At 38.8% G+C, this 19,202-nt stretch overlaps 1 protein-coding gene across 12 annotated transcripts in view; it reads right to left on the reverse strand.

The window, feature by feature from the left end:
• Positions 1–19,202, reverse strand: part of ADIPOR2 (adiponectin receptor 2) — a 44,524-nt gene that overhangs the window by 3,967 nt on the left and 21,355 nt on the right. For 9 of the 12 annotated variants that reach the window (XM_071768092.1, XM_071768112.1, XM_071768135.1 and 6 more), the window contains exons 2-7: positions 17,745–17,980; positions 5,737–5,856; positions 3,775–3,946; positions 2,872–3,058; positions 1,618–1,805; positions 235–428 (exon numbers count right to left, since the gene is read on the reverse strand). In XM_071768092.1, coding sequence (XP_071624193.1) covers positions 235–428; positions 1,618–1,805; positions 2,872–3,058; positions 3,775–3,946; positions 5,737–5,856; positions 17,745–17,912 — 1,029 coding nt within the window. In that variant the 5' untranslated portion in view covers positions 17,913–17,980. Of the gene's footprint in view, positions 1–234; positions 429–1,617; positions 1,806–2,871; positions 3,059–3,774; positions 3,947–4,710; positions 4,789–5,736; positions 5,857–17,744; positions 17,981–19,202 lie in introns of all 12 variants that reach the window. The other 3 variants (XM_071768064.1, XM_071768055.1, XM_071768049.1) reach the window with 1 other exon arrangement.

A 19,202-nucleotide genomic window follows, 5' to 3' on the forward strand; every position in this document is an offset into this window, starting at 1 on the left:
TAGTACACTTGCTGGGGTGAGTTTGCACACCAGCAGTTACCTCAGAGCAGACAGCTTGTAATAACAAAAGAAAGGCACCAAGTCAGCTGGGCTCAGAGAGCCCACAGTTGTTTGGCCCCTTAAGACCTAGGCTCCTGGTGCAGCACTTGCCATAAGAAAACAGACCCAATATCCTCCAGCCTCAAGGGGAACCTTTCACACTGTTCTCCTCATCCAGTCACTCTGTAGACTCACCCAGATGTCACACTTGCCAGGGAAGAATCTCTCCGGGATGCGGGCAGCATATAGTGCAGCACCAGTGATGTACAGGCATGCCATGAGTGCCAGCCAGCCTATCTGCCCCATGGTGGCTGCTTTCAGGAGCCCCTCAGAGATGACAAAGTGCAGAGTGGGAATAATCCCACTAAGACCCAGACCTAGAAATACTCCTGGGGGGTAAAGAAAATGTGGGAGAGTCAGATTGGAACACTGTGGCGGTAAAAGGGAGACAATTGAAACACAAAAGCTACAGAAGGAAAACCTGGTATTTGCCAAAGTTGCAGAAAGGTGACAACTCCTGAAGTTGGAGGTCCCTAGAAGAGTTTAGCTGGAGAGGAGGTTAAAAAAGACTTTCTTCATATGCAAGAAGAGAGTTATATGTGCCAGGAGATAGCAAAATATTTCACTTAACGATGGTGCTTGCCAGCTTTAATGTACATTAAGCCAGTTACACATCTTGGACTGTAGAGGGCACTGAGACTACACCAACTGTGTCTCACTTCACCCTAATCTCTCAAGAGCAAGACAACAAGGAGACACAAAGAGATGATTTATATACTGTACAAGTCACCCTAGGAAACAGAAAAGTAGCATCTGAAGATCATATCTCCCATATATGATAACATGGTTTATTCATTTAGATTACAGAAGCAAATATAGAAATCTTGCAAAAAAAGGGTGCAAGGGGGCAGTAATTATGTCCTATGCAGACTATAAATTTGGAAGGCTGAGCTCTCTGAAGGTACACCCGTAGCTTGTCAAGGAAATGTAGCTTTTCAGTAGACAGCATATGCAGGTTAATTGACAAGAAATATTAGTATTCAACACAGCTGTATTCAGATTCCATAGCTGTCCCCTAAAGCTTTTCCCTTTCTTCCTGCCTCAGAACATGAAACCAAATGTTTTTGTTCTTCTGATCACGTAAAGAAAAATGAGGCTCTTGGTCTTAAACATGTTATATCTAGGCAAATCATTCAGATTAATTCAATCATTCAATGATTTGCTGCTGTCTAAGCCCATTATTACAAAAACAAGACAAACAATAGAAGGAAGACACACATACACACACCAAGCAGTCAGTCACTCTTCTGGAAGCAAAGTTGTGAGATACTGCTAGAAACTTCACACCACCTTTCCTACTTCTGTGTTACTGCCCATTTCAGGAATGTACTTCTAGACTTACATCAGCCCTTATCTGTGCATCCAGATGGCTATAATAAATGCTAAATAAAACCCAATCAAAGAACATTATCTCTCTTTCAAAATAATGCTCTTTTAAATCTTCAAGATGTTTTTTCCCAGCAGCAAGCAGGAAGGAAGAAACAGTCAAGAAGAAAAACAATTAACTTCAGGTCTTACCTGCCCTTACACCCCGGTATTCAGGGGTTGCAAACATGTCCCATTGTGAGACAATTATGGCTGCGATGCCCAGGACACAAATCACAATCAAGTAGATGAAGCAAGGCTGAGGGTTGCAATAGAAGGAGTAGTACAGCCACGGTACAAAGCTGCCCATTATGAGAAGTGCAATGCCAGAATAATCCAGCCTGGAAGGAAACACATATCAGTCTGATGAGTAACGTGAACCTATGGAAGTCCTCTTATCAACACACACTCCCTTTAGTAGACCAACTGTCTCATTCTCACTACCAAACGAAGTTATTTCACTATTGCAACTTGCTTCCTGATGGCAATTCTTTCACCACCACCCTCCTACAATAATGGATTACTTGGATAAACAACTAGGAAGGCCATTTTTGGACAGTTATCAACAATAAATGCAGCAGCCTTTAGACTAAAGCCTTCTGAAGGAAGCTCAGAGTTAAGCTTCAGATGAGGAAAAAAGCAGCCTAAGAGTTCCCTGAACACAAAAAAGGACACACAGCATGTTGTGAGAGCACAGCCAACACAAACACTTTAGCATCAGACAAGCATGAGCTAGTTAGGCATCAGCATAAGTGACCACTGGGAAATAATGTCACAATTTTTCAATTATAGTTTTTCTATACATTGGTGAAGAAAAGGAATTTCTTCAGCTATCGCTTTTTACCACATTCTGACAAAATGCTCCTACAGAAGATGGGAGTTAATTTTTCAGTACAGGATTTTAATTGCTGGGTTACTTTAGAGGTGGTCTTGCAGATTACACAATCCTAGGTTGACTGATTTTAAGAAATACAACATACTTAGAGGCCAGCCAAGAAAGAAAGCATCCAAAAGACCAAGACATCTTGATGCACATTGCAGAGATGTCTTAAAGCTTAAGATATGAAGTTACTCAGAATAGTTGAAATAACAAGAAGTGACAGCTGCATTAAAATTCCCAAGTCCTGCGACTAAGCTCTAGGTATATTACTTACAGCAGCAAGATGCAAGCAAGATGCATGCCTGCCAGACAGCAGAAAGTGAAGCTGTTTTAACACTAAAGCAGCACAAAAACCTGTGCTGAAGCAAACAATAATTACACAAAGCTGCATCAAATCTCCATTCAACTCTGTTCAGAAGTACACATGGTCAGGCAATAAACAACTGCACAGAGGCTCCAGGCATGAATCCCAGCCCTGTTTTTCCACCTGTTTCCTATTTGGCCTACCCTCTCCTCTAGGCACTTACTTGGAGAAGAGCCGGGAAACACCCTCTGAGTGGCAATACACTGTGTGGAAGAGCCATGAGAAGGAGAGGCAGAGTATGGCTCCCAAGAAGAACAACCCAACAACCACTTTCTCCTGCACAGGTGCTACAAAGGACATGTTTGGCCGGAACATGTAGAAAATTCCCAGACAAAGGAAGAACACACATCCTGAAAAACAGTAAGGCAGAAAGGTGTATAGTTCAGGCAAAATGAAATCTTTTCTTTTTAAAAACATGACTTTAGTATACAGGAGCACTAAACATAGGAGCTGCACAACAACCAGCAGCATGTGTGCAGAATAAAGTACTGCCCTAATTCAGCTTAACATTTCAACCTTATTTCTGCTTCAGATTGATCTAATACAGGATTGCATGGACTCTGTAACACAGAATTATCAGAGCTGGAAGGGATGTCCAGAAATCATCTAGTCCAACTCTCCCACTAAAGTAGGTATTTTAACTTGTTTTGCAAGATGACAATGTTGTACATTCTAGAACAATAAAAAATCCTGTTGCAAATTATAAAAAGAGAAAGGCATAGTTTAAAGGAACCCTTCCTCTTCAAAGCTCCTTCCAAGCTGAAAGCCACTTATACAAGCTGAAACTTCATTGTGTTTCTATGGCAAGAAATGCGATTTCAATTAACACCTACACACTTGGGAAAAAAGAATACTTACTGGTAATATGCTAATGATGAGGAAAGTACAAATAAGTACTGAATAATTAAGTTCCATCCAACTTTGTTGGGACAACAACAGGAGAGCGGTACCAACCTGTTAATTTAATCGATTACTAGTGACCTAATACTGACCTTCCAGCCCCTTTTCTATCTTTCTCTCAAAGAGAGCAATAAAATCCAGTAATGTTGGAGGAAGCTGAAAATACCTAGAAGATGTGTCCAGATGTTACCAGTCTCCGTATGTATTCTGAAGATACTCTTGAAACAAGCCCGGAAGGAAGGCATGGGTGGTCTGTGTCCATGCAGCAGGTAGTCGTTGTCCTTTAGCCAGTCAGGCAGAACATCGTGAGGAATGACTCGCCATCGGCCCTCCCATACCTGCCAGTTAAGAGATTTTAGTTAAATGCTGGAAATTGAGTTCCACTGATCTATGGCAGAAGTCAGAAAACCCCTATCAGTAAGAGACATCTCTGGCAAAGAGGCTTTAAACTTGGAATATAATACTTAAACCACTGTTCCATAATTACACTGTTTTGAATAGGAAGTTGAGCTGTGTGACCAGAGAGAAATACTTCAGCATCTCCTTGAACAGGAAAGCTATTGGGCTTTTTCACTGCTAATGAAGGGAAAGCATTTAATTTCCATGTCCTGTTATTTTCACAGATTATGCTTTTCATTTAACTAAAGAAACTGACACCTAGCTCTCTCCAAGAAACAAGTACAAGTCTGTTCTTCTAACCACAAACCATTCAGACTCTGTACCTGCTAGCCTTTAGGGCAGTTTAGCAAAAAAGCTACTTATCAGCACTAATATGGGCCAGAAAGCATGAAGTGGCAGAGTCCTATGAGAAGTATCCAAACTCTTAGCCAGGTTGGAAAAGAAATGCTCCCCCACTCCCAAAACAAATGGTGACAGATCAGTTAAGGCAACAGATCCATGACTCTCAATTCCATCAAATTTTTGCTTTTCAGAGAGAGAGAACATATGTGCACAAATCTATTCTTGCAGCTGGTTCCGAATGAAAATAGTGTGCACAGGTGCTCTTGGCACTGCTTCAGTAACATAAGACACATGAAATCTTCAGTTTGGCTTCAGAAGCTGCACGGCCAAGCAGAGGGGTATCAGGGAATGCTTTATGTACCGGGGTTGTTTCTGCAGTGTTTCTTGGGTTTGTCGTCTGGCTAGTAGTACAGGAGCAAGTTTGAAGAATCCTGAAACACTAAGTTCAGAAAGCTATATTCTTATTTCAGTTTCAACAACAAGAGCCCAGAGTTTTAGAACCAATTCTCCATACTCCTTTACAGAAGCAAAACAAAACTAAACAGAATAACCCAGTTAAAGAATGGGTGCTCAAATACACCAAAGAAGAAAATCACTCGTTTACTTCATGAACTAAAAACTTGAATTGAAGTAGGAGGAGCAGGAAGGAATTAATTTTACACAATCCATCCTACAGAACCTCTAAAAATGGGGAAAGATGCATAGTAAAAAAAAAAATTCAACAGACACACGTACACAAAAAAGATCAAATAACTAGGGTCACTCTCCAAAAAACATCCAAGAATCGTTCACAAAACCAGCAGGAACAAGTGTATAAAGATGCAGCACTCCTTTCACCAAGGAAGGACAGCCAGAGACTGATACAGCCTATGGCTTTAAAAAGTAGCAAAAATTGATCCAAGGTCAGCAATTACACAACTCATAATGGATTTACTTTGATACAGTTTTAACAAAGCTTTGTTTCCTTTTCAAGTAAGGGACAAAGCTTATTCTACAATGGAGACAAATGGTGCTGGAGAAGCAAAATATTTGCAAGTTTGAAGAAACATGGAAAAAATGGCCTTTAATTTATATAAAGTGTCTTGAACGAGAAGAACTGCTTTGCACTCACAGGTGTACCTCAAGAGAGACTTGGTTGCATTATTAGCTTTAGAGTCTGATTTGCAATCCCTATTGTTCCATGCTTTACAATTTATTCATTTACTGAGATCCTGAGAAGCTGCAGTGTTACTAGTTTTAAGATACTAGTTATAAGAGATGCCCATTCAAGTAAGGTGTGCACCTGCTTTCCCCCACATTAGTAGCACAGCTGCTGCAGGTATAGTCTGTTGCCCACTGGATCTTTCTAAAAAAGCAAACTAATTCAGCTGTTTCCACATGGCCTTACCTTACACACAAATTCTTCCATTCTCTCCATAGCATGGTGGGCTTGCAGAAGAGGTGACATACCCATAAACCCTTCATCTTCTTGAGGTGACTCATCATTGTGTTTATATTCTTCAGAACACTGGGTGGGGGAGAAAGAGAAAATGCTTTGTAGCAACATAAAAGCATGAACAGAGAAAGGTTATGTTTTCCATACAGAATTATGATTTTATATTTTGGCAACTAAAGAAGTCTTCTTCCCCTGTAAGGCACTGAGGAAGGAATTCAGAAGGATTATTACCTTCTTAGGCATGTGAGAACAACATGTGTAATCCATTTTGCACATTTTAACCAGGTTTGGAAGCAGTATCTGAGTCTTTCATCTTACCTCTAGGGAAGGATTACTTCCCTACTTTGTTTCAATGTCACTGTGCCTGCCTTAATGACTCTATAACATAGCTGGCATTTTGGGATAATAAAAGGCAAGCCAAAGAAAGGAATCCACTCACCTTGTTATAAATGCTTCACCTCAACCCTAAAATCAAATCCTGAGGATCTATTCTATTTAACTGACATTTCTGTTCAGCTCGTAATCCAGTAATGAACATTTACTGATTTGTTTGACTTTCAAAGTATTTCAAAAACTAGTATGAAACTTTTGCGAGTTAGACAGAAGGCAAGTTACCAAAGAAAAGCAGACAGAAGCAGAATTCAAATAAAGAGAAGCATCAATATCCCTCAAAATGTACCAAGAGAATTAAAAAAAGAAACAAAACAAACAAAAAAACCCACTGAGTCTGGACACTCAGCTGGTACACATCTCTGGCAGTTCTGTACCCTGGTGCTGCCTTACCCATGCATATGGAGTATGCTACACTCTAGCTTTCCACTGAGGAAAAAACAAAGGGGGAGGGGTAAAGGGGGCACAATAGTTCTACATTTCTGTTAGATTACTACAATCCTCATTGCTCATGAAAGACTCCATTCAACACTTCAGCTTCCAAGGTAAACAAGTTTGAGAAAGCTAGAAAAGAGAAAATGAGCCTTTTGTACCCTCCAGGCTTGTACCCTCCCCTTCCTAGCAAGCTGCTAGGCACCAAGTGACCAACCCAAGAAAGCCTCACAATCTGTATGGAGATTGGCCTCTTCCCTATTCCCAGCTACTCCACCTCCTCTCTCCTATTCCCGTATCAAGGTTAACAACTTTAAAATCAATATTACTTAGAGTAATTCCATGCAAAGCAACCCACAGTCTCTTATGTAGCCTCGCATACTTTATGAATTATCATCATTTTTCTTCAGTTTAAGGTCCTCAAATTTGATTCTGAGATCAGATCTGGCTGTGCATTCATTCCACATTGCAGCTCTCCCCTAAGAGTAAGGCCTTATTGGCTTTTTCCATCAACAAGTTAACTGGTCAAGCTGCTGAAAACTTTATTTTTTTAATAAATAAAAGGAGATTTCTTCCAACCTTCAATAAGCCACATAGATTTGTGAAAAATTATGTATTTTGAGTGAGAAATTACATACTTGCTTTTGAACCCAAGGCTTACAGTAGCTAGTGAAGCTTCATCTTTTGAAGAGGTCACACCTCTTCAAAAGTTCTTTAATTTTGATTATCCAGAATGCAGATCTCTGCTATGCAATATATTATATACACTCTTAGCATTTTATGTATGACTTCCCATTTGTTCACAAAAGGACAACTTTATTGACTAATTTAATCTTTGAACATCATCCAGGTTCCTTGTACTGTCTACTCACCCTCATTTATCATTCCACTCAATACCCCTTTTGAGCAGGTACGGGCAATGATTTCACATTTCAGAGATAATTGATATAAATATCGATCAACTCTGGGCATATCCTACAGAAGTACATAACAGTATTAAATACATTCTGTCTATATTAGCCTATTAATTCTACTGAGAAAGGCATCAGGCAATACCGAGATGTAAACAGGTTTAGTATCTTCCTAAAATAAGCACATGTCCTGTTGGACCAGATTGCGTGTAAATAAAACACCATTTTGTTTTCAATCTGACTCAACAACATTCACTGACATTACTTCCCACAGTGTCAATTGTACTTCCTTTTTCTACTACTGGATCTCTCTGGTTAGGATTCTCAGTTTTCAGTATTATAAATTGTTAACTCAAGGTCACAGTGACATAGAATTGCTTGGATTGCAAGGAACCTTTGAAGATCCTTTAGTCCATACCCCCTGCCGTGCAGGTCTCGATAAGATGCATTTGACAGACTGCACCATCTCAGAAATCTAGGAAAACTTTCATTTCCAAAAATTGGCCTTACCAAAAAGCAAGGCTGGTGTTTAAGTTCCAATGTGCTCGATACAAGAAGCACAGCTTAGCTACCCTAGAATTCCCTCTCCCAGCACCACACATTGACCAGATGGGATAGGGTGAACAAGTTAGTAATCCTCAATTTACAAAACTGGGTGGACTGAATGAAAAAAAGGTCCCTTATGTAATCAAAGCCTGTATTCATTGCAGTCTGCTCAGTGACTCAAAGCCAAAAAATGTTCATTTCCCCCTCTCCACATACTCCCATTTCTAGAATGATGGGAAGGTTTGAATTTGAACAGACTATAAAGCTCGGAGAGCACAGCTATTTATGAACTAGTCCAAAATCTTTGCATTTTGGCAATGTGCCTACAAACAAATCATTACTGAGCTTCTTTTAATGATAAAAAGAATTCATATCTTATATACAATCCAGATTGCTGCCAGAAAATGGAATTGATTTTACTACCTCCTTCCTGCCATTAAACTGCAAAATTAACATTCAAGGAAAAAAACTAAAGCTCAGCTTCTTAGTCCTTTTCTTGCTAAGAAGGCAAAATGAGGTCTGTTCTGGAATGTCTGTCCTCTCCCGACTCCTTCCTGTAATGTCCTATTAGAAAGAATAGTGATCTGTGCTTCTTGGAAGCTGGAAATCTATAGCTGGAGTTCAACACAAATGACAGTTTTCATCTGGAAATCTGAAGGAGTCTGTTGACCTTCAATTCTTCAGACAATGACTGAAGGGGAAAAATACCACTTTTCTGTTCAAAAGGCATCTTGTAAAATTCCACTGTGACAAGTTACTTCTTATCTCAGGACTCGTATATTCTCTTTGGTTGATCACATCAAAAATTCAAGACTACTTCTGACATGCAGCAGCAATAGTAAGTATACCCTTTAGGACCCATTTTCAACTATTTTTAAGTTCTGCCCACAGAATCACATTTTTACAGATTTTTTTTGTGACGACAAGAAGGTAAGAAAAAGAGGTAGAAATCAGACTCAATTATACCACTTTGTACAGAGTTCCAGGGCACACACTTTTAGGCACAGATCATCTTTTAAACAACAATTTGAGAGCGTGCTTTTGTATGGAGGGAAAAGTTTAATGCCAAAACCAAGACTTAAGAGCACCACCAGCGCAAATAAAAGCAAGAAATCAGAGTCCAACTGTACAGTGCTCATCATTAAGTAAGTTTAACATGAAAATCTTGGTCTATTATAGCAATGGCACAAAAGCTTAAAAGCAAAAAAATGTTTACATTTAGTACAATTTGCAGTCCAAAAAAGTCGTATCACATACCAAAGATCTTGCTACAGACAAAATTGTAGTAAAACCTGCTCTAGTAAATGCAATATACTTATCTACTTCAACAGCTTATCCTTCTCACATGTATTAAAAGTTTTTATACTCTTGCTCTCAAATCTGTTAGCAGACACACTGTTTATTAATGCCCCTACTACGGAAAAGCCTGTCAGAAGTCAAGTCACAACAGCAGAAAAAGATTCCAGAAACCCTTTTCCCACTTTTGAAAAATTTGGACTTCCAGTGGTCGAAGTGCAGTTTCTTCAGGTCTATAGTTTCTGGATGTCACTTTATTGATTTCTAGACAGTTTGAGAGTTCGCACATTGCTCCTTGTGCAGGTGACAAGCAAGCTCTTATTCATTACTTCAGACTGCAATTTACTAGGTAAGATCATCAATCTGTGTTCCTTAGAGTGTGCAAACTGAAATTTGAGTCACACTTGAATTAAGCCACCTAAGAAGCTTACTCTGTCCAAATCGGTCCTCAGTCTTCCTCGCCCCCATCTTCTTTTACATTGCTTCTGGCATGCCTCTGATTCTTGGGCTCATCAGCCAGCCCAGTACTAATCTGGCAGAAACTGGTAACATTTTTGTCAGGAGAGCTTTTTCAGATAACCAAGGGATTTAAGTAGCTCAAGCTAGTGCAACAGAAACAAAGGGAACATCAGCTCCCATTTTACTGAGATAGGTCCCGGAATTCCTTCTGTGGATCACATGCAAGGCCATGTTTCTTGTCAACACATACCAGCTGGATGTCAAATGATCTCCAGTTCCCCCTTTTGTATTGTTCATCAGTTTAAAAGGAACCTAAGAACTTAACTAGGCATGGACTAAGGCAAGTTAAACTACTGATCACTTCAACAGGCTGCTGTACCCTCAAAACTTCCAGCAGCTCTCAGGACTGCACCTTCAAAAATGTGGCAGTTTTGACCTGGCTGCATGTCTGTGGTATTTGATGCAGAACCAGAAGTGCACCAGTAACTAACCAGTAACACCACTAAATGCAATACAAGATTGCAAATGCCACAGAAAGGGCACAGCTCTCCCATGTTAGAATTACTTCTTGAATATTCATCACGCAGCTACTCAAGGACCTAGCTGTGCACATACCTATGTATTTTTTAATCTCTGGAGTAAATGAAGCCCCATGTTTCAAAGCTCAATTGCCTGTGATGCCAATTCACCACCAAGACACCACACCAGCGCCCTAAAGCTACCATCACAGGAATTTCCAAAAAGAGTGATGGAGTCTGAATCTGTTCTACTGTTCTTGTGGCTTCCTTCAGCTGCTGATAGATGCTCCCCCACTCTCTTCATTATCTGTGTCCTGACAGAAATCTGCCCCAGTAGAAACACATCATTTTAACACAGTCAAGATACTCCAGAAAAACTGTGTCGTAGGACATTATACAACTCGGTACTTAACATACAATTCTTTTCTTAAAATGCAAGTTAGAAAACATATGTTGCTGCATTTACAATAGCACCGTTATCCCCCATATTAAACTGAAGTCACAAAGTCTAGACACAACTTGGGAGATTTTGCTCGTTTATCTTGATCTCATCAGATGAATGATTAATAGTGTTTAACATGACATTCAAGACATTTAATGCTTCTTGGGGCAGTAAGCCAGATTCAGTAACTCGAGAGCATTCAGCATAATGGCTAGGATAAGTTCAAGGCTACAGTATAAAAACACTGCTTTTCTAATCGCAGTCCTGTAACAACATCCTTTTCAGCTAGCTAGATTGCTTTTTTCAGCAACTCTTCTGTACCCAGTCTGTCAACTGACCTTTTATCAGCTGGTCTTTCACAAGGGGAAAACAGTGGTAGATGGTGCCATGCCATGGCATTTATCATAAAAGCCTGCTGCACATTTTTCAGAATTTCATCAGCTTGTGTTCTTTGGACTGTAAGTCATTAACTGGAAAAGCAAAGCACCTTAAAACTTTGACTGACTTTTCCTAACTTCTGCAAATACCATCTTATGCTAAATAATAGCTTTGTCACTTAAAACTTCATGTTCTCTCTCAAGCTAACAGGCTTGTAAACATACAGACATCACAGTTTCCAAAAGGCTAACTACATTCACCCTCTAAGCAGGGTGTACATAGCTGTTCACACTGTCACAGGACTGAAGTATGTCTTTCATTAGCACTGTGCCAATGACCCTTTCAGCCTATTGGATGAAATGTTAAGTGCTTGAAAGTTCCTGGAGTTTAGTATTTTTCCTTTGTAGGTCACCTTCTTATAAAAGCCAGAGGTCACTTAATACAGCACTTGGAAAGAGTTTTATACAATTGGTCATGGGTGAATGCTTGCTGGAGCTCATTAAAAGCTAGCACTAATATTTCACACTCATTTAGCAAATAGTCCTATGACAAAGTCACATTTTGGCTTCATCGACCTTGCTAATACACCCTTTATTAGAATTAGGTCTCTCATTAAGTATCTTCAGATGAAAATGATCTGATGAATCTCTTAAGCAGCAACAACTACTGATTTCTGTCAATACCAAAGACCTCAATGCCCATGAGCTCATCAATAGACTTTAGGGAAAAGCCCTTAGAAATTGCTTCTACTTCAGGAGGTTTTCCTGTGCCACTTTCTGCTCCTCTGTCATTGTTAATCCTGACAACAGACAAAGAAAATAAGTATGCTGGTCTCATGCAAAAAATGCTCTGTTAAAAAACAGACATTGAAAGTGTACTGCTGAATTTAAGAGCAGAGTTAATGAATCTAAAACAATTGGAGGAAGATGCAAGTCAACCTGCCAGTACAAAACTATCTTATGTCTCTGCAAAAGGCTGTCACCTCCCCCATTGCTGCCCAAATCAGACAGATACAAATTCCAAGAGAACAAAGGCAAAAAACTGTGGAATCTAACCCTTGTCCAGGCAAACAGTTGTTACAGTGAATTACAAACAAAACCACTCCCTCCCTCTCCTAGTTTCAACACACAGCACAGCAAGCAATGGTTACAAAACCAGCTGGCAGGCAGCAAATTCAGCACAGAACCAACAGTTCCCCTCTCAAAAGAATTAAGATCCTGGTCCAGACCAACAGGAGGCAGTTGAACCCGACTGCAGCTCAAGAAACCATAACCTATTACTACTTTCATGTTAATTCACATGAGTTTTTTTAGGAGACAGGGCAAACACAGAGACAGCTATTTCCCACATGCTACCAAAGACTACTGTCTACTCAAGGCTGAATAGGTCACCAGTTTGTCTTTTCTGCAGACATTCAAGCTCTAAAAGCCTGTTAATAAACCAGGCACATCACCCTTCATCAAAGGATGCATCAGCATCCAACCAACTCAAGCCTGTGAAGCCTCAAAAACATCTCCTCAGAAGTACAGTGTCTTTGTACTGTTTTAAGTGGGAATACTTGGTGATATTTTACTCTGTGTATCTAAAAAGGCTTTGTTGTACAAGAAAAACAAAGCATATTTGTAGGGATAGACTTGAGCACTTCAGTGACTAACAGTCTGAGTAAAAAATATGCATTACTTCCAGTGCTTAAAACAGCAAATTAAGGAGAAATTCAGTTGTTAAGATATTTTGATTCCAAGTAAAATGCCTATTTACACACACTTTCAAAGAAATAACATTCTTTCCCAAGACCTGAAAAAATGTAGGAAAGGAAGAGATTATAAACCCTGCAGAACAAAACTTTTTTAAAGTAATCTGCCTTAAAACAAAAGCAAACTAGTTTTGGTGGGAGCTCAAATTCTGTTAGGCCAGGTCTTTCACATACACACTTAGAAGACAATTTCTACCAACGAAAACTGTAATGTAATGCAGGGAGAAGGCAAACAAAGATGCTGAGTTTCAAATCATCATAAATCATTATTTCACAAATAGTAAAATGCTAGACTGAAAACAAAGTTAAATGATTTCAAGCTACGCAAGAAACTTTCAAATATACCTATAAAGGAGAAGAAAAAAAAAAGAAAGGAAATCAGAATTTACAGGTATCACCTCCAGACAGATGGATTTTTTTTTAAATGTTCACCTTTGGTTTAAAACTTCACCTGTATATTTTCATTCAGCATGTACCATGTAGTTAACGATTTCTTGACTTTAGATGCTCCCTTCTGTCAATACCAAAACGATTTTTGTCGTTATTTCTGTACATATGTACAAACTTCCAGCACAAAAAAAGCCTTGGTTAAGTTCTAGTCTAAAGCCTCAAGTAAAGCTCGCCTTCCAATTATTCCAAAACCTATTCTTTTGTACATTAAAATCTATTATATTTCTGCCCCCTGCCTCAAGACTTTTTTAGGTATCATGAAATTCATCAGAAGTCAAATAAGTTCCTGTTGAAGTCAAATTCATGCTCCTTGAGAAGCAATCCAGATGAGTGTTTGCCCAAATTTCTTCTGTCTATTCAGATGACTTGAGACCTATGCATACTTCCTGTCAAACCCTTACTATGCATTATCAAACACTTCAGAGTAGCAGGTCTCCAATTCATGGATAACTTTTGGTGCCACACAGGACAACTGCACAATACAACTCAACTGCATAAAAGGAATCATCATTAAAGTCAGGCAATTGAAATAAAAGCAAAGAAAATGGTTCTTTTGTTTACCTCCGGTCATTTGACAGGTTAAAGTATAAAAGGAAAGAGTCAAGCCCGGGTTTGCATAAAGAGCCCATTCATCAGGTCATAAAAAGTCACATGCATTTGATTGTGTTAGCTTAACAAAGCCACAGTAAGAGATGTTTCTTCAGGAACTATCACTGCTGGAATTACAAAGGCAGTTGAGGCATAGAAACACTAGGAAAGCAGCAAAGATTGTCCCAAAGGATAGGCTACCCGAGATGCTACAGGAGGGAAGCACCTGCTGAAAAATGCCTTATTGGCACATACACAGCACATGCAAACCAAAGAAAGGAAAAAAAGTTTAAACTGCTGAAAGGAGAAGACTTAAAACAGCTTACCTGAACCTTTTCTCACCACCAAATCCTTATCATTCAGAGAAATGGTCACTACTTCTCACAGGTGGTACACCATTCATCTGCCACTACACTAACTGCATGTTTAAACAAGATAGCAAGATGCGCATCTATTCTTTGGAACAGATACTTGTAAAAGGGAATAATATACAAACATACATGCAGTCTAGGAGAGAACAGAATTATGCGGTAAAACACAAACTAAGAGGTTCAGGTGTAAAAAGATACTGATTTTTTATGATCTGTATCTTCTTGCAAGCATCATTATAAAACTGGCAGATTAACACAGAAGGATGCAGCTGTTTTATTATTATTATGGATATGCACGCTCAACACAGCTACTAAATCTTTGCTACATGTACTCAGTGAATGGCACATTTTACAGAAAATGAGATTTGCAATGTAATTTTTATTTCATAGCTATGCAACCAGCCAGGTAGGTTACTGAGGGACAAAGGCCTCAGAAAAAAAAAAAACATGTAGGACTGAATTTGACTACTTAATACCATGGAAAAAAAAATTCCCATGAGTATGCTTTATTTCTAAAGAAGACCAATATTTTGGCCCATCAAAATTAGAAACAGTTATTAAAGTTGGCGGAGAAATGGAAAATAGTTCTGAACAATGCAGTGGTATGTTTCCACACACCTCCTTAGGAAAGTCTACTAAAATAATGCAATAAAAGCAACTACTATCTTTTAAGAGCTCAGACAGCTTCCTCCTACAGGTAAAGCAGAAAGTAGATACAAGTAGGCAGAGGAAAAGGAATCTTGTATAGGCAAGTTTGGGGCAGTACTTAGATATACAAAGGAGCTGTAATGACATAAGGTAATAGGAGGCAAGAGAAAAAGCAAACTATGTAATATTATCACTGCATAAAACCACAGTGTTTCACTAATACCTCATTCCTTAAGCCAAGAAAGTTTTGGGGAAGTAGCGCATCTACGAGAATACATCTGTGTTATGATAGTCAAGAAAGTCAATACCTGTCACAAGTAGAAGCACTTAAAAGTATATTCAATTACCACCATTGTTCTACCATCAGGACACTATATACTTTTCATCCACTTTCCTTCTCCAACATGGGAATTCCTTGATTGTGCCCATCAGCTTCAGTGTGATTGCATTTAGCAATCAGAACAGTAAACACAAGCAAGGCACCACTTGAATCCTTTTTTAAGTCCATGTTTAGCCTGTGTGCCGAGCACTATTGACATCCACTAAAGAACAACAACCTTATATTACTGTTATCTAAACATGGGCCTCTTCAAAACCAGAGGAAGACCATGATTTGGAACTAACAGGTAATCTCTACTGAGGCAGTTGCTTTTATCCACAACATACAGTAGAGCAAAAAAAGTGAATTCTAGCAAGCATTCAAGTAGCAGCTGTGCTGAGGCTTATACAAGAGAGGAAGATATACAGCATAATGTTTTCTCCACATTATTTAGAACACTGCAGTATGTCACATAATTAAGGCCATTTGGCAAGCTGTAAATGGTATTTGCTTGTGACAGTGACAGTGGTGTGTTTTGGGATGCTCCATCTGAATTACCAGTTATTCAACCTTCTAAGAAGAAAAAAAATGTACAGATATCACAGTATTAAAAAGTAAGAAAACACAAAGCCCAAGAATAAAAGCATAAGATGAAAAAAGTCAAAAAAACAGGAGGCTATATAAGGCAAAGAAAGAGATACAGTTCAAGACAAATGGCAAGAACAACTTCTGCAGTTGCATTTTAGGAAATTAGAGAAGACAGAAGACATCAAATAGAAAAAGAGTAGTGAGCAGAAGAAATACATACCTTTGTCATAAGGATGAAAGCAAATACACACACACAAAAGACTAGCACGTGCTAAGAATGCCAGAAAAGGCAGAAGAGAGAGTGAAGGTACTTTAATTATTTTATTTCCCAGATTCTAAAACTAAACACTTGAACTCATCTAAATAATTTCTATTTAGCTAAGCAAATATACAGAAACAATTAGAGGCAATAGTCAGTTATGGGCTTTTACTTTGGGTTATTCCATCTGCAGGCAACAGGTAAGTCACATTATTCAACCAGGAAACTAGTGACAAGAATGAAAACGACCTTCAAAATAGGTGATCCCAAACGCAGTCATATAAACATATATAAGTTCAAAATACCTCCTAGTACAATTCAACTTTTCTTTTTTCTAACCTTACCAAACACAGCTATTGGCTAACACTTTGCACCTTATATACATGTATTATGACCTTCCAGATAATGCAAATAAAAAGACTGGGTGTTTCCTGTTACGATACTGAGGAATGTCCTATACAAGTTTGAGTGGTGTACAACTTTCAGCATGTTGGTTTGGCTACTCAGACATGAATACCTATTCTGATATCTCATTATAAGGACACGTGAAACTAATAAATTGCAGTTAGCATAATACAAGTTCTCATGTCAGCTGAACCATGGTAGGGGTCCATGTATACACCCAGAGTCTGTGGCAAATGCAATCACAGCAACAATCCAACTCTTTTGTATTGAAGGCTATGTTAAGTAGCATCAGTATATTTTTGCTACTGGCTAAAACCACACAGTTGCTGTAACTGAGCTGATACAATAAATTCATTAAGCTGTGATAATTTAACAGCGCGTCTAAGCTGAATGTCTCTTCCACTTAACTGTGCTGGTATCTATCTGTATATATCCTGGGAGAAGCACTAATTACAATTTGGAAACTCTCTAATCAGAAGGCACTTCTGTCCAATGCTTGGAGTCATTACCTGCATACAACACCTAATTAAACTGTGGAATGCCTTTCCGCAGGATGCTGTGGTTGCTAAAACTTATGAAGGCTTATGCACCAAAAATTCAAAAATTTTGCCACTGGCTCAGGACATCTATAAGCCATCAATTACTAAAAGCTGTGAGAGTGTTTTAGCAAAGCAATACTACATGCTTCTCCATCCTTATACTCTTCCTTCTCTGTCTGTTACAGGCTTCTGTCTGAGGATATTGTGACTATGGATGTTAAACCTAATCCTGCCTGGCCATTCTTCCAACAAGAATACTTACGAACAATTTTTTCTGTCCAAATCTCTAAAATTACAGCAATTATCCAAGGTTCCGATGATATTTGGTGTCAATATATTTTCTTCTTTCACTTATAATTAATTGGAAGTTACAGAACAAAAATATTTGGTAACAGCAGCACCTCAGCAGAGAACAAACCATTACGAGTCATATTTCTCTGAGGTGGGAATGAAAATATCTAACAGTGGCAGATCTACCCTATCTTGTCACCCAACTTCTCATACATGTAACTGAGTATTTATGATATCTTCCCGATTTTATTACAACTATTTAGCAGAGGCTGTAAGCCCATGTTTCAAATTCCTGGAACTTTATATAAAGCACTGAAGCACTTACGTCAAAATTTATTTCTGCCCTAGCAAACCTAGAAGATAATCATATAACTTACATTTTCCTGGTCAGAAGACAGAGGTGGCTTCACTAAAAGAAGGCTCTGCTCAGAGCTGTCCTCTTCAAAGGCTGCGTGTGTTGTTGCAGTGTCAGACATGTGTCCTTTTCTGAGCCGCAGACCTGGCTCTGCAGAACCAGCATTATCGGGTTCCGTTAGTTCATTCATGAGATGCTGGGAGCCTTTGCAAATACTCTGCTTCTTCTTGGTTCGGTTTGCCTGATTATGTGTGGGTTCTGAAAGACAAAGAGTTGGTATAATTAAACTAAAATTAAAAAGAGGAGTGTAAGAGTTGGTTGAAAGAAGAGCATACTCAGTATGCAGCTATGAGCAACGCCTTTTATATGTACACGAACTCTCAAGAGATCAATTACATAGATTTCGACACTGTTAGAAAATGAATTCTTATTATGACCATCAATACTTCTGTGTCCTAACACAAGTTAAACACAACTTTGAAAGATTAGAGTGACCTCCATAAAACAGTAAATTCACAGAAACACTGTGATGTTTTATAATTTTTTTTTCACTTTTACAAAGTTGCAAACTCTACACTGTTAACACTATTTAGAAAAAAACTACATACCACACCCACTCTAATTGTCAGCATTTTCCGAGTATGAAGCTCAAACCCACACTCAACCACCTAGGGTAGGCTTCACCAGAATTAGGACACAAAGTAGTGGTACAGCTGCTCAAGCAGTAGCTAGCAAGCACATCTCGAGCAGCAACAAACTTTAGACAGACTGTGAGTGAGTATGTTTCTTATACTGAAAGTAAAATATTCAGTTACTGCTAGCAATGGGTCTGCACCTTTACCTCTACATAAGAATTAGACCAGACAGATTGAAACACCATTCATTCCACCACAGCAATCAGAGACAGTTCCTTCAGAAAAGCATAACCTGTGCTTTCTACTCAGAAGAGTAATGTTATTTTATACTTACAACACTGCAAAAAGATTTTGAGACAAATTTAACTCAAGGTGTTGAAGATTATTGAACTTGCAGAAAATTACCTAATGACACAACCAGTTAATCTGAGCCCTCATCCAAGAGAGCTATTGGTTACATATTTATCTTGTACATCACTGTGCAGTGGTAATTTTGACAGCCAGCCAAGCAATACCTGTTTGAGACTTGGTTGCCTTGGGAGGAGAACAGCCAGAACATTTTGACATCACAGCACCAGAAGCCATCAGAACAAATCAGTGCTTATTGGAAGCTTCAGAATTACTTTGAGAATCTGCTTTGCTCTAATCAATAGGTGTCATTCTATTACTGTTGCATCAAAATACTCAGATGCGATTAACACATAACATGAAGATAACAGATTTAAGAAATTTTAGCTTGCCAGGGTGCATAATTAGATTGAAATTTTAGTACCCAATAAAAGATGCTGAACTTTGCCATAATGTAGGTGGGCAGATTAAATATACAAGATGGGGGATAAAACACC

Source organism: Heliangelus exortis, chromosome 1 (assembly GCF_036169615.1).
Source record: "Heliangelus exortis chromosome 1, bHelExo1.hap1, whole genome shotgun sequence".
In the NCBI taxonomy this organism is placed as follows: domain Eukaryota; kingdom Metazoa; phylum Chordata; class Aves; order Apodiformes; family Trochilidae; genus Heliangelus; species Heliangelus exortis.